This window comes from Pomacea canaliculata, linkage group LG7, assembly GCF_003073045.1.
Source record: "Pomacea canaliculata isolate SZHN2017 linkage group LG7, ASM307304v1, whole genome shotgun sequence".
NCBI classification, from domain to species: Eukaryota; Metazoa; Mollusca; class Gastropoda; order Architaenioglossa; family Ampullariidae; genus Pomacea; species Pomacea canaliculata.
In genome coordinates this window covers 5,750,227-5,765,370 of record NC_037596.1, presented here as the reverse complement: position 1 = coordinate 5,765,370, position 15,144 = coordinate 5,750,227, and the positions used below count along the sequence as shown (strand labels likewise).

Genomic DNA, 15,144 nt, shown 5'->3' with positions numbered 1-15,144 from the left:
CCACGCCTCCCATTGCACCAGGCCCTCCGGGCACCTGACCCTCCCTAGGCACCAGGCCCTCCGGGTACCTGACCCTCCTTAGGCACCAGGCCCTCCGGGAACCTGACCCTCCCTAGGCACCAGGCCCTCCGGGCACCTGACCCTAACTCTACCGGCACCAGACCCTCCTATTGAACTGAAACTTCCAAGATGATGGGTGAATTCTCATTTGGTACGGTTATCGGGCTGGGTATTGTTGTGATCGGTTTTTGTCGGTGTACAGAGACACAACGTTGTTCGGAATGCGATCAACCGGCGAAAGGAGAAAGCGTTGCTGCTATGGACAACATTTGTTCAATTTTTCCCCTATTACTTTCCTTTTTTTTTAAACCAGGCCCTCACGCACCAGACCCTCCTCTTCGCACCAGACCCTCCTCTGCACCAGACCCTCCTGTATGCACCAGACCCTCCCATAGCACCAGGCCCTCCATTTTAGTATACTTGAAGGAATCGAGGTACCCCTAAATTTCTAATACCAAAGCGAAGTTAATGACGAGTAAAGTTTTTTCAAAGTCTTTGACCAGACCCTCCTATCTGCACCAGACCCTCCCATCGAACTGGAATATTTTCAAAAGTTTTGCACCAGGCCCTCCCCCTGGGTTTTTTTGAAGAAAAAAAAAAAAGAAAAAAGCGAAGTAGTAAAAGAGAGAAAAGTGGTGTGCTGCTTTACCGGTGCACCCGGTAGCTGCATCACCACCTTTCCCCCTTTGTACTGAGGAGGGGGACTCGAGCCCATCGTCGGAGATGCGTCCGTCTGCGAATGCGGACAAATCTCCTGGTCCAAGGCTCAGTCTCAATAGATCGCAGTGAGGTGGCTGCTCTACTAAGTACGACACCCCGACCGAGAACTAGGTCGTCTACGAATGATTTGGCATCTCCACGTCGCATGGGGTGAAAATCGTCCTGGTCCCCGCCGCGCACTGCTCGGCGCGAGCGGCTGATGACCCCTTCCTGTGGCTTCACCACCGCCGCGGCTGTGACACCGCGGCGTGTATCGCAGCGGCACTGAAAGTATCGTTACATATTCGGGCGGGATTCTGACTTAGAGGCGTTCAGTCATAATCCCTCAGATGGTAGCCTCGCACCATTGACTTATCAGCCAAGCACATAAACCTTTCGGGACGCCTGCTCCCCATGTATATAGCGCCAACCCTAACCATCCCTGCCTTGTGCCACGCCCCCCCAATTTCTAACCGGGCGCGAGCCGTTCAGGCCTCCCTAGGCACCAGACCTCCCGAATCCCTTCAGCCGTTGCCGGTGTACAGCGCTGCCGAGAGACCGTTGTGAGTCTTTTTCCGATTTTTGCCCATCGTTTGAGAAAAGACACTAGGCCTACAGCAAGCGATGCTCGTTAACAACGATTCCATTTGAATTCCCTGGGGAAATTATTATCCATTTTATTTCTATTGATTTTTTTGGTCAAAACAAGACTTGCATGACCATGAGAAATTAGAGAGAGGATAAAATATGTTACTTTTGTTTCAATTTTTTTTCTACACTTGTATTGCTTTATTTTGCTTCAGTGCTGAAAGAAAGTGCACATCAAGATAGTGAACATGGTGGCTTAGAAGATTTATTTTCCAATGATCAGCGAAACCAAACCCATTTGACTGGACTAAACAGAGATGGAAAAATGCAAGACTGGGATAGCAGACTTCTCGATTCATTTCAAAACTGACACCATTGCTCTATTGATGACAGACAGGTGTATGTTGAAGATGACGTGTTTAATTAAGATGAGGCTGAACCTTACACAGTACTTGTCTCATACATTTCATACATCGCAAGTCTGTTACATGCCACACACCATAATTCTTACACAGGAACGCGTTATGTTACAGGTCCCACACGTCACATGTCACACGCGTTATGTTACAGGTCCCACACGTCACATGTCACACGCGTTATGTTACAGGTCCCACACGTCACATGTCACACGCGTTATGGTACAGGACCCACACGTCACAAGTCGCACGCGTTATGTTACAGGTCCCACACGTCACCCAGGCCACACGTCATCATACTCACACGTGTTGTTCTTTTGCTCACCTGCATCTCCTACATCGCGGAGGAAAATGCCAACACCACGTGTTAGTGCAGACTTCGTGCGCGTGCTGAGTCAGAACAGTTTTGTACATCAGGTACCTGGTGAGAGTTTAGAAAAACAGTTACACACAAATACTTAGACACAACTCACGTGCCTGTGTGCGCCAGGTATTCGGTGGGAGTTTAAAGAAGCCGTTACACAGAAACAACAGACTGGGACATCTAATCTAAAAAATGTTATTTCCCACGAAGGCACATTTCACAAAATACCATTTGCTTTATTATATTACAGTTTGACTATCATGCACTCGACTAAACCTTTAGGCTAGGGCAACGGCCGTGAGATATGTATGTGTAAACCTTGACATAAACTGTGTATTAAAATATCAAGAAAAATATTTCAGAAGCGAGTAGAATGAAAGGAGGCAAGAAATCTGATTTTTTTTTTTAAATATCAAATTTATCACGAAATTTGACAAGAGCTTTCATTAGGCCACGTGCGTTTGAACTGCTGACAATAAAACACATCTGGATACTTACGACTCCTGTACAGTGCACTCAGTACCAGTCACATTGCCTGAGGTCACACCTTGCACCACGTGGAAAATAAGAAAACAGACCAGAAATCCCAATGGAGCAGGACACTTCAGCTTCGTGTTCATTTTCTGACCCTGCAATAATACTGTACTTTATTTCGTCTTCCTGTAAACAGTAATATTCCTGGGATGATAGATTATCCCTATATTATCTACCTTGATGGGTGTTAGTTCCTTTGTGCACTATTCTACAGTATCTGCATGGAAGAAAAGAGACTGCTCATGTAAATGACACTGAAGACGATGTTACACTAGATTTTACTTCCAAGAAGTACAGTATTCCATGGAGAGCCAACTGTCAGCCTGTTATTTTAGACTGTAAGCAGGGCCGCCGAGAGCCACCCGGGCCCCGGGACAGACCTCTCCGGCCCCTTGTACTTGTAATCGTAAATTATTTTCCCAGTATATAATGTATGTTTACAATTCGAATCTCAATATCTACACTCAAACTCAACTTCTGCATGTGTAATGCTTGGTGTTTCTGTCCTTAGACCTTTCTTTAAAAGAAAAAGAAAAGGAGAAGAAAAAAAAAATCCACTGACCAAGGCCGGGCCCCCTTGACAGCCGCGGGCCCGGGTACACCAGACCCCCCTGTCCCCCCCTCTCGTCAGGCTTGAATATTACAGTGATATTGTCATAATGATGATGGAAGTAGCCAGTAGCGACAGTTACAGTGCCAGGCCAGCTGTTCTGCCGGCGGCAAATCCGAAAAAATCACAGCAAAACCTGCATAGAAAGTAGACTGCTTGTGGGAGCTTCTCTGCTTCAAAAGACCTTCGCAAATCACGTGACCTCGGTTCATCAAATGAAAATGCTATCACCCTTGCTCGATCCCTGAAGCTACCATGCATATACATGGCAACATCGAGCAAAGGGCGCCTCTTGGACCCAAGAACACCCTGTGCCAATTGGTTAGTGTGCAAATAGCTTCAGTGTTCAGACATCCCTAGGGTACTTTTTTTTAACTTTGTCACATGACATCCTCGACATCCTCAGGTGATGAGCCAAAGTCTTGAAGAACCTCAGCGTTAGCCGGTTAGCATCAAACTGCGGGGCCTGGCACTTAGAATCAAGACACTTGTAGGCTTGTACCGGCTGAACTAAACAACAAGCACAACGCGCTTGAGGTACGTTATTCACTGACTTGCTTATAGTTTATTATTTTACTGTTTTGAAACTTTTCTCGTGACAGTGTACACCAGTCTCCCAGACTATTTTGAACAGTGCAAAAGGGTTGCTGTTGTTAAGCTCTGGATCTGGCACTCAGGTTGTCTTGCCATAGGGGTTTGCCATTTTGTTAAGTCCCTTGATAGGTGCAACAATTTCCTCTCTGTTAGGCGTGACGACATTTTAGCCACATTGTGTTAAATAAAGTTATCGAGGCGATCTTTCTGAATTACTTGAGGTGAGGGCGAAGAGGGACCACCGAGTCACTTTTTGCTATTGGCCGCACTTTACCGGTACAGAAATATACGGTCAAATAAAATAATTTGTTTCAATTAGTTTTAAAATTCATTGTGATATGAATGATTAATGAAATCATTGAGAAGTTACACATTAATAGACTTAGTCATGTTCTTTTGTCATAAATCTGTTCAAAGGTGAAGAGTAGTCCGCACGTGACAATGAGGGACAACGGTCGGTGTGTGATGCTGGTTACGCTTTGCTTGCTAGCCATCGGTAAATTCTTGCATCTTGATTTCAACATTGATTCGCTTGCTGTCAAATATCTAAATATGATGAACCTGTGCCATAGTATTTGCAGCAACATCTGTATCAAACGTATTATTTCAGTCCAGTTACACCTGACATTGGGACATACTAACACAAAACGGGTTAATGATGTTTCGCTAACAAACAGATAACGGTTTTCTTCCTGTCCATCACCTTCCCGTGTCCGACTGTTGGAGCAGTTGTTAATACTCCGCTTATTTTATCTCCAGCAGCGGCCGGTAAGCACGACAAGCCTGGCTACGATAACAACCCGGTAAATTGCACTGACGGGTTTCGTCCAGACGACAGAGGCGGCTGTGTTGGTAAGAATGACATTTTTGCACTTTCCCTTCAATACATTCCCTCGCAGGACTTTCGAAGTTCAATCTTGATACGGTTTGTTGTTGTTGTTGTTGTTGTTGTTGTTGTTGTTGTGCTTGCTGCTTGCTGCTGCTGCTGCTGCTGCTGCTGCTGCTGCTGCTGCTGCCGACCGATTCCGCCGCGACCATTAGTCGATTAGACCACTGGCTTCGGTCGACTTGTCCACCGAGTACAGAAGTTGCTACTCGTTGCAAGTTGTGTGTAAATGAAACGAATCGACCTTTCTCTCTATACAAATTCGTCACATGATATATATATAGAGAGAGAGGCGCCAGCCGTCATTGTTTTCAAATGAAAAATAGGCGCTTTTAGAAGTAATGTAGCGCATGGATAACTATTTATGAGCGAGAACAAAATTAATTCCTAGCTTAGTTTAATTTATAGAATAACAGAGCAATTGGCATGGCACAGCCACGCTTTTTGAAGCATCTAACCTTTCACTTGACAAGCACTTTTCCTCCTAAATTAACCTTTTATCCTACCGTCATTGCGCAACCGTGGGTGTCGAGTCTCCACGTGTCTTAGCCCAGCTGACTTCAGTGGCACAACATCCTCGGGTGCTTTCTGCTCTGATCGTGGTTCACACACCTGGCACACAAACGCTTAGGTTTCGTCCCGACTGTTTTCTATTCTGCTAGGCTCTCTGTCTGATGTAACGCTTCCTGACAGCTTGTGTAGGCGACTCTCTCTTTTACATACACAGGTATACTCTGATTGCTATTGCGAAGTCGAATTACCCTTTTTTCTAATTGTTGGAGATTTCCATGTCTCACCTACAGGTCACATGACGCTTCAAATCGAAATAAGCACTACCATAACAGTGTTTGCTTTGAAAATTCTTGCCTGCACTATCATTAGAGTATATTTACTTTTTGTGAAGATCCAGGCGCACAAATCCCTGTTTGTTTGAGCTAGACATGATGAGACGTCGCACCTCTGTCTGTCCCTCTGTGTGTATGAGAGAGAGAGTGGTGAGGAGAAGTGATGATGATGAGTTAGGACAAACATCAGCGGCAGGAAGTCTGTTGTGGAACATTATGTACAGCAGGAAAAAATGGGGATTTTTTTTTTTACTTTTCATAGCTTACTGAACTTTTCTGTTGGACGCTTGCTGAGCGCATCGAACGATTGATGAGTCGATCGATCAGTTTATTGGAAAGATGAGCTGACAAATGTATTTATTTCAGATAATGATGAGTGCCGCAATTCATTAAAATGTGGTCTTGGGGCAAATTGCATCAACAGCCCCGGGTCCTACGAGTGCGTCTGCAACAACGGCTTTGAGCGGAAGAATAACAGATGTGTTGGTAAGTTACTACATGAGCTACAGTGTGTGCGTGTATACAGCTAGTGAGACGACTACTACTACTAAGTCTTGTTTAGCACTAGGCTACAACTATAAATTATTGAACTTCAATGCCTTTAAATATTACCAGATCCAGAAAAAGAACACAAGGAAAATGAAAACATTTTAAAAACGAATGCCCCTATAAAGACATAAGCATTAGACAAGTAAGCAATAGCCAAGCTAGTTAGGCTAACAAAACCACATAAAAGATGCCCAAACAGTGATTAGAAAATAGGATGGAATGATATTTAAGAGGATGATATTTAGTGTATATTTGAAGTATTTTTTGTGAACAAATAAGAATGATAACGATGAAGATGGAGATAAATAGTGACTGACACTGAGAGATGCAAAAGACTTTCTGTCACAATCCCTTTACAGATATCGATGAGTGTTACAGAAGGACAGACTTGTGTTCATACTATGAAAACTGTTTTAACACCATTGGAGGATACAGCTGTCTATGCAAAATTGGTTATATCAGAACAAAGTATGAAGGCTGCCTGATCAGTAAGTCTTTTTCTCCGTGTCTATGTGTCCTTAACGGCATTTGTATTTAGCTTTTGCCTCTCTCTCCACTCTGCCTGTCTGTCTGCCTGCCTGTCTGCCTGTCTGTGTGCCTGTCTGTCTGCCTGTCTGCCTTGCACACACGCGCACGATCGCTCGCACAGATTCGTAGTTTTCAGTTTTGTTTACAGAAACAATCTTTTACATTCTTATTACGCCTATTAGCTGTATTTGAGATATGTTGAAGCATTTTGACGAATCAAGTTTGAATTCTGCTTTTCAATATTTTTTTACCATCGTATCCTAACTGGTCACTAATTTGTTTCCAGTTGGACACTTCCTACACAATCTGCGTAAGTCATTCCTTCTAAAATTTAACCTTCTAAAAAAGTAATAAATTTGTATTGAGTAATTAGTTCAACTAAGCGTGTCGTGAGCACAGCCTTATGTGTAAGTGTTGCACAACAATGACTGTGAATACGCAACCAATTCCATCATTCCTCAGATTCGGCTGACTATTCACTGGGGGAAAAAAAAAACACTTTTGTTAGTACAATATGCATAATTAGAAGTGTTATGTAATTGTAAGGTGTAATCTTTGGATGTAACTGAGTTGAGATATTGAGTCTTTTACTTTTATCGTGTATTTTCATGCAGCGAGTGCGATAACATTCGTTTTTTTTTTTGTAATTGAAACTTAGACATGGCCTGCAAGAGGCGTATATGGTTCAGGGCTTCTGCTTACGCAAAAAATTGCGTACAGTACGCATTAAAAGTTCGGAGGACCCCTTCAATTTTCGTCAATGGGGTCCCATTCAAATTTGGGCGAAGAACAGGGACCCCTTAAAAATCTGAAGAAGGGGTCCCTGGGACCCCAAAGAATTTAGCCTTAGCAGAAGCCCTGATGGTTGTCTTTGTTGAGAACGAAAAGAACGTGCTAATGTCCGTGAGTGTTTGGGGGAGGGTCTGTGACTGCGTGTAGTGCCAAACATGTCATAGGGAAAGAAAGAACATGATCACGTCCACTACTCTTTCCAACAGTTTCATCCTATGGAGCCCGTCCTTACGTCAGCAAGAAGCCGTACAGTGCAGCGTCATACAATCCATCGTCATACAAACCATCGTCATACAATCCACCGTCATACAATCCATCGTCATACAAGCCACCGTCATACAATGCATCGTCATACAAGCCACCGACACCACCGAGAACGGCGACACCGACGACACCACCGAGAACGGCGACACCGACGACACCACCGACACCGCCGACCTGTGAGTAGAATGGGCCCTGCCGTGTTCACTTACAGAACCACGAGATCCTGAGCTTTCTTTCTTTCTCTTTCCTAACTATTTCTCTGTCAAAGTAGCGTGACCACACTACAAGCAGCATTTAGGCTGATCATGAGATTAACACATCTGTAATGAAACAACACACACATGTTGAATGTTTTTTATATCATTATCATCATCATCATCATCGTCGTGGCTAAAACAGTCACCTCCCATGTCACCACAATATTATCTTTGGTGTTAAATCCTTAATTTATTATATAAGTAGGATAATGTCACGACATTTTGATCCATCGGTGTGACCATGATTCGTGTTTTATGGGCAGTGTGTTGACGAACTGAGCCCAAGGTGACTCTGTGGGAAGCTAATCGATGTCTTGCGAAGATGTATAGAAGAATTATGTTGATGAGCTAACTAGCCAAGTCTGTGTCCAGACTTGATTAAATGAAACTTTCAAACAATAAGTCCCATTGTCAAATCTGAATACACATTTGTTTTCTACTTTGCCTGCCGTGTATAAATACGTCATGTGACTTTCCAATTGCCCAACTGAAATGCAAGTTTGAAATAGGAATTTTAAAAATACCAACACCAAGATAATAGTCTATTAATTACAAGGTATTTGGATTGTTTTCAGATCACACAAAGACGAATACTCACAGAAGCTAGTCACAAGACGTGGCGTGTGTAAGTACACAACCATTGCGATTACGTAGATAGTTTATGCAATCGTACACAGCACACTATTTAGTAGTCAGTGTATATACTGTGTAGACTATATATATAATTAGATAGACATTATTTGTAACTACAGAAAATATTTACAATTAGACAAATAATGGAGCTATAGACAGTACGCACAATTAGCTAAAAAAAGTTATGTAACTGGAAATTATGTAGTAATGTACATGCATTTTATAATCACGTGAACAAGAAATAAGTGTATGGCGATGGAGCTGCTTCAGGACTACAAAAAGAGTTGTAGGTTTACAGCACCATCTATATTTTCTTGACCTCGTGTGTGATACGGCTTGTTTTTCTGATCTTTTGCAGAGCCGCCTGGCTGACCAGCATGTCAAGATTTTCGCTTCTTTCCTTTGCTGATTTTATAATTTTTTTAAAAAAAAAAAAAGCACGCCTATAGTTCGCTTAAGCGCTTTACTGTTGCTTTTCTTTGCTCCTGATAATCAGTGTAAAGAGATAGAAGCCAGGAATGCTTTGGGGTGTTCAATTAATGATACACTTGAAAGTGTGGGACTAAATTAGCGCCACCTAATTTGTCGTGTTTAGACGACACATTACTGATTTATTTGGCTCATAATGTGTTTAAATGATTAAAAAGCATTGACTGATCACGCTCTTTTCCTGTACATTATGTCTGTAATTATTTCTAATTATATTTGTGTGTGTGATACAACGCTCAGTCCTTCCAAGCACCACATAGCACTGAGATACAATTAAAACAACTTTGTAACACACCCGCCACAGCAAGCTCTGCGACAGCAGCTGTCTGCCTAGTGTGTGTGTTCATGCTGTTCTCCTGTGTGTTTTATCCAATGTTCAAAATATGTTCATAATTATGGTTTATCCTCATAATGTTATCCTTTTCCTTATTATCCTTTTCCTAATCATGTCCTTGTTTTTGCCCATGCTTCTGCTTGTTTTGTAGAATGCTTGTTCTTATTCTCTTACTAGTTCGAATTCATTATCCTTTCAGCTTACCAGATTGTCCTTGATGTGCTTCTAAATAAACTGTCAGTCTAAAACTAAGTACGTGTTTGTCACCTAAGAATAAAAGCCACAACGGTGTGTTTATAACGATTCTGTGTGTGATAGAGAGATGTGTATTTTCAGACACACACACTCACTCGTATAACAAGAGGCGCTTAATTAGAGTCCCTTGTCTCACAAATCTTTAATCACGGCACACTTAAGCTTTAACAATCGACTCCAACCCCAGTCCTACTTCGAGCCAAAATCAGCCCCTACACCTTTCCCATAATTCATTGCGACGGAGGAAGCCCTCCATCCCACCGGATTAAACTGTACGACCTTTGAGTGTTGTCAGCTCGTGGCATGTTTACAAACACCCTCGACTGGACACCAAGTGAACTGGTGCGTGACGGGCAGGCAGCTGGAGAAACATTTACTGAGCATTTGTGTCGCAGGGCAGGTGATGTAAGACTGACGTTATGTAATGGTCTACCCTGGGTACAATGGGCTTACGCATCATAGACTAGATTGAAGGGTGGAGACGGTGGATCGAAGCGGCAGGGAAACGAGGACAAGAGATCACAGCCGTACGCAATATTAGATGAGTGAAATGTGAAGGCTGCATTGTCATCATACTTAACTTTTTTCTAAGACAAATTTATACCCCATAAGTAGATGGAAAGGTATTTCCAACATAGGATATGACAATGACTCCCTGGAAGTTAAAAAATGAGCAAAAGTGCTAATAATATTTTATATTTTTTACGTTTCTTGAAAGAAACGACAAGGTTCGCCAGCAATTAAAAATGTAAGATTGGGGCCTTGTTAAAGGTTAGGATTATAAGGAAACTAATTGCGTAAATAAGGTCGTAAACCTCGCTTCAGGGGCCGACTGACCACTGACGTAAGCCACAGTCGGGGTGTAACGCCTCGTTAACGCGCTAAGTATTTTATTGTAAGCCCCTAATAAGTACTGTGGCGTTGCTGACCAATCAGATGCAGTTAGCCACTCGATGTCGACGTAACATTTAAATTCGAACTCCCACCGTCCAGCAGGAAAGAATGGATTGGCCGCGGCGGAGGGAGGTGAGGGTAGTATCCTGACCTGATAGAAGCATTAGTGAAGAATGACCACTAGGGTACATGACCCACTGAGTGTGTATCTTACCTCCCTCCCTGGGGTCAAAACCATTTTTTCCCGCCGTTAGGTAATAAGGCTTACAAGTGTAATAGAGTTGGTTGACTGGACATTGGTGTCGCTGCCGCCGTGCTGACTGCTACAACCACACACAGAAGCTCAACAACAACAACAATTTGCCGCCATTTAAGCTGTGTACTGCTTGTGAAATTACAGAAGGTAAGATATTGCTGATTTCTGAAAAGGAAGTGCTTTTTGAGCCTGTTACTCTTTCTTCATTAGATGATTTAAATATTTAAATATAATATGGCCTGTAAACTTGATACTTGCAGACTTGATCATCATAAATTGAATACAGTAAGCATTGGAACTACCTTTCCTGTTTAAAGACGAACTATTCCAAACGTTGCGCATACGATTCTTGTAGTCGGTGCTCCTGTGTGTCTACAAGTCTACATTTGGATGCTAGGGACGCATTTACGCTAGAGGGGTAGGCTGGACTGTGATGAAGTTTGTTTACTAACAAGTACGGCAGCCTGCAGGTAGTCGCGTGTCGGGCAGTGCCGACAAACCCATGTATACCTGGCAAGTTTCTGCGAAGATCAATGCTTTCCTATTTACCTTTTTTCATCACTCAGCCATATCAGCCGTGTCAACCGCTTCCCAGCGGGGGTATAATTTTCCTCCCATCCCAGTTAGTAAGATATTGGTCAAGAGAAGTTAGAAGCTTCGTGTGTGAAGATACACTTAGCCTTGTCGAGGATAGAGAAGACGACTCACGTATCACTTAATACAGGCAACATGCCCTCTGCGTTCTGCCTACTTTTGACCGCGGACTGACTAGAGAAAATATCTTTGAAGTATTGGCTGTTCCCTATAGCCCTCGAGCGATAGTTACATGCACCAAACGCAAGACCACTAACCTAGGTTGACCTGTCCAAGACTAGGCCTGCGGTGTTGCCTGTAGCTTAATGCAATCCTTCATGAGAAAGAGCATCTTCTCTTGATGTGGCAGCAATTTATCGCCATCCATCTTTAGATTTTGTATTTTAAATTTAATAAAACTAGTATAAATACTTCTCGGTTTAACGACAACAGTTATTGTCACATCTAAAGGTCGAGGTTCTTATTCGCTTCTTATTTTTCAGCAATGACTCCGGTTGTGGTGACCCTGGGATCTGTTGGAGCTGGGAAAAGCTGTTTGTTGTTTCGCTATCAGTACGAGAGGTTCTGCAGTTATGCTTCAGGTAGTGCTGGCTGTAAGTACCACACCAACCTCTTCACTTAATTCTCTCATTGCATATCCAAGAAAAACACGTGCAGTGCAACACTGGTCTAGCACATAGGTCACCAATACCAGTGTGCATGTGAGATTATCTTCAACTTGGTATCACCCACACAACACCAGGAAGTGGTCAGACAGTCCGTTTCTGGTGTATCCACCCATTCCTACGCCACTTCGTGTCTTTTGATTTTGACTCTGTGTTCCTCGAACCAGACTCCGTACATTCGCTCCGCATTCTTTTTTTTTCTCTCTCTCTCTCTTTGGCCAACTCATCTGAGACACACTATACCAGTTTTTCCAGAAACCCGCCCTAGCTTCTTTCAAAACATCTCTCAAATCCTTTTTTCTTATAACGTATCCCCGATCTTCCTGTACCTGCCAGAGGTAGGCTATACACATCTTATTTTATCTCTCTCTAGGGTAGGGGGAATAACGTGCGCCTTGAATTCTTATTATATTTAATTTATTAATATTCATTATGCTCCTTGACGATGCATCATATCTAAATATTATTATAAACTTTATATTGTCATATTTGGACGATAAGCCAACCGCAGTGATGTCGATGACGAGACATACTTTTCAGGTTCGTCCTACACAGTGATCACCGAGCCTTTTGAGAATATTCCGTCCCTGACTTTTGACCTGTACGACACCGCATTCAGCCTGCGACAACGACTAGAGCAGGCCGCTGTCGCCCTCATTGTCTTTGATGTCACCAGCAAGGTACACCTATCACTTTCGTTTTATTCTGTTTGAGGCGCTCATGCGGAAAAGAAAAAGAAGATAGTGTAGAAGTTGTAGATCCCAAGTTGTAGAAGAAAATCTTTGCATAAAGTATTTCTGTGTTGCTGTTATCTCCAGGCTAGTTTCCAGCAAGTTTGCACCCAATGGGTGAGTCTGGTGAAGGAGACTGCCCCAAGAGCGCGAGTGTTCCTGGTGGGGACGAAAGTAGACAAAATTTGCGACAGACAGGTGGCGCAAGAGGTGTGTCATTCATTTATGATATTCTTGACATTATATACTTATTATCTCAGACATCGAGGTTGGATGCTTATCTGATATTTTCTATCTGGCCTCGTTTGAAATATTTGAACAAGAAGTTGGCCATCTAATTAAACACGTTTTGACGATTTTAAATAATATCTAATAAGACACTTTATGAAGAATTTAACTATAATCTCTAATAATATGTTTTGAAGTCTGCGAAGTTTTTCGCCGAAAGAAACAACTTCTTGTATCGCGAGTGCTCCGCTGTGACAGGCCAGAACGTGGACAACCTCTTTCAAGACATTGGTAAGGGATCTGAAACGCTACTACCAGTTTCTATATAAGGTCCATGAAAAGCATATGTAATGTCGATATTTAATTGCATTTTACTAAATTACATTCAAAAACACCCCTCTCTCTCTCTCTCTCACACACACACATATGAAAGATTAATCGGTCAACAATAATGCCAAAAAGTTATTTCCTTTTGTTTCAGCTTATATACTGCACAACATGATACAACAAGGCCTTTCGGTTGGTGACAGTGATTCACATCACAAGTCCCAAAATCGCAGCTTATTGAACAGGATAAAATATGTGCTTCCTCAGATGGACCTCATGACCCGTTTCCGACGCAGTCTAGATGCAACGGAAGAGAGCAGTGATAGTAATGTTGAACTTGCCCGATGCGCTCCGACGAGCCCCTCCCTACCTTGCCCCGCTCTTCCCAAATACACGGCAGTTCCAAATGACTTCACCAACCCTGGGAACTTAGTGAAGCCTACAAAAACACGAGAAACAGAAAAAATAATAGTAATTAATATCTGCAGGAATATATGGACATTTTGAAGAGGGTACCTGTAAATATTTGTACTGGCCGTCCTTGACACGAGGGCTGAGCGACAATATGATGATGGTGCTAATCGAGGGTGACTAGTCTGATTTATTTCTTGCCAGCCAGCCGTCGGTTGGTGCAGACCTTTGTCCGCTATATTCACAGATGTCGTTGTATGATCAAATTCTGTTATTCAAGAAACAATGGTGAGAACTCAAAATTAGTCCCTAACCTTTCGGTTTCTGCGCGCGGTCCTCAGCCATGAACGTTGGGGCTCTCACCATCCTTGCTGTCCTCTCTTATTTCAAGACTCAGGTATCTTTTGAAGACAAAATATGTCTTAAAAACTTTACGAGAACTGCTTGTGAAGTCAACAAGTGTAGTGTTTTCTGTTATTTGAAATTTCATTTTTCATACACATTTGTAATAAATGCCACTTGCCAATATTGTGTTCATGAAAGAGTGTTATTTTAATTAGACTTGTCCTAGTTTTGCTGAGGTCTGCATGACGAATCTACACAGAATTAACGACTGAAAACATTATTGTGCTATGGAAACAGTTTGGGGCCTGTTGGGACCGTTGGTCACACACCCAGTTCAACAGAAATTGAAAAAAATTCGCCAGAACAATCCCGTGATTGTTTTTGATATTACTCAAATTTACCAGAAAATGTACAAAAGTAAAATGAAAAGAAAATAACATTGATCATTTGTGGTGTACATTTGTGCATAGCTCAGGATGTATAATTACTTTTAAATTTAGTCAGAGATAAGACATAATGAACCATCTTGCATATTGTGACCTCTGGTTATACATACAAGTATAGGTGCTTCAGTCATTGCACTGGCTTTCAAGCACAGTAGTGCTTAATGATTTTCCATTGCAGTCCTAACAGCAGGTTGTAAAATGTGGTTCATATGCCATGTACATCAAGTCAATAGTCATGTACATATGGGAGTATGTGTGCTGTTTGCTCTTTTCGTTGGTTTTAAATTTGTATTAATATATTTTGCATATTGTAAAATTTTCTCGTCAATGTGGACATAAAAACATTTCATGGGAGTAAAAAGTGTATGTCAGTTTTCAGAAGAAATATGCAGCTGCTGTTTTTTTGCCTGTTTTGAAAGTATGGAAAGCAAGTAGATGTGTTACAAAAAAGTATGGATGGCGGAAAGAGGTTGCAGCCCTATCCGTAACCTTAAAACAGACTCAGTTTCCCACTCCTCTTCTTCTTCATCTTTTCACTTGGTAATTTCTT

General features: G+C 42.3%; 1 protein-coding gene across 3 annotated transcripts; it reads left to right on the top strand.

Moving 5' to 3' along the window:
* The first annotated feature begins 1,295 nt into the window (after nt 1-1,295).
* On the top strand, nt 1,296-9,694 carry LOC112568833 (protein kinase C-binding protein NELL2-like). Of its 3 annotated transcripts, none has more exons than XM_025246341.1 (10): nt 1,296-1,322; nt 3,678-3,808; nt 4,283-4,361; nt 4,628-4,717; nt 5,963-6,082; nt 6,505-6,633; nt 6,960-6,983; nt 7,672-7,905; nt 8,562-8,611; nt 8,978-9,694. In XM_025246341.1, exons 3-9 carry the CDS (start codon nt 4,307-4,309, stop codon nt 8,591-8,593), a joined length of 684 nt encoding a protein of 227 aa, XP_025102126.1. In that variant the 5' UTR covers nt 1,296-1,322; nt 3,678-3,808; nt 4,283-4,306; the 3' UTR covers nt 8,594-8,611; nt 8,978-9,694. The 3 variants fall into 3 exon arrangements, with proteins under 3 accessions (XP_025102126.1, XP_025102124.1, XP_025102125.1); XM_025246339.1 differs by having other exon boundaries at nt 4,625-4,717; XM_025246340.1 differs by lacking the exon at nt 1,296-1,322 and having other exon boundaries at nt 3,318-3,808; nt 4,625-4,717.
* The last annotated feature ends 5,450 nt before the right edge of the window (nt 9,695-15,144 follow it).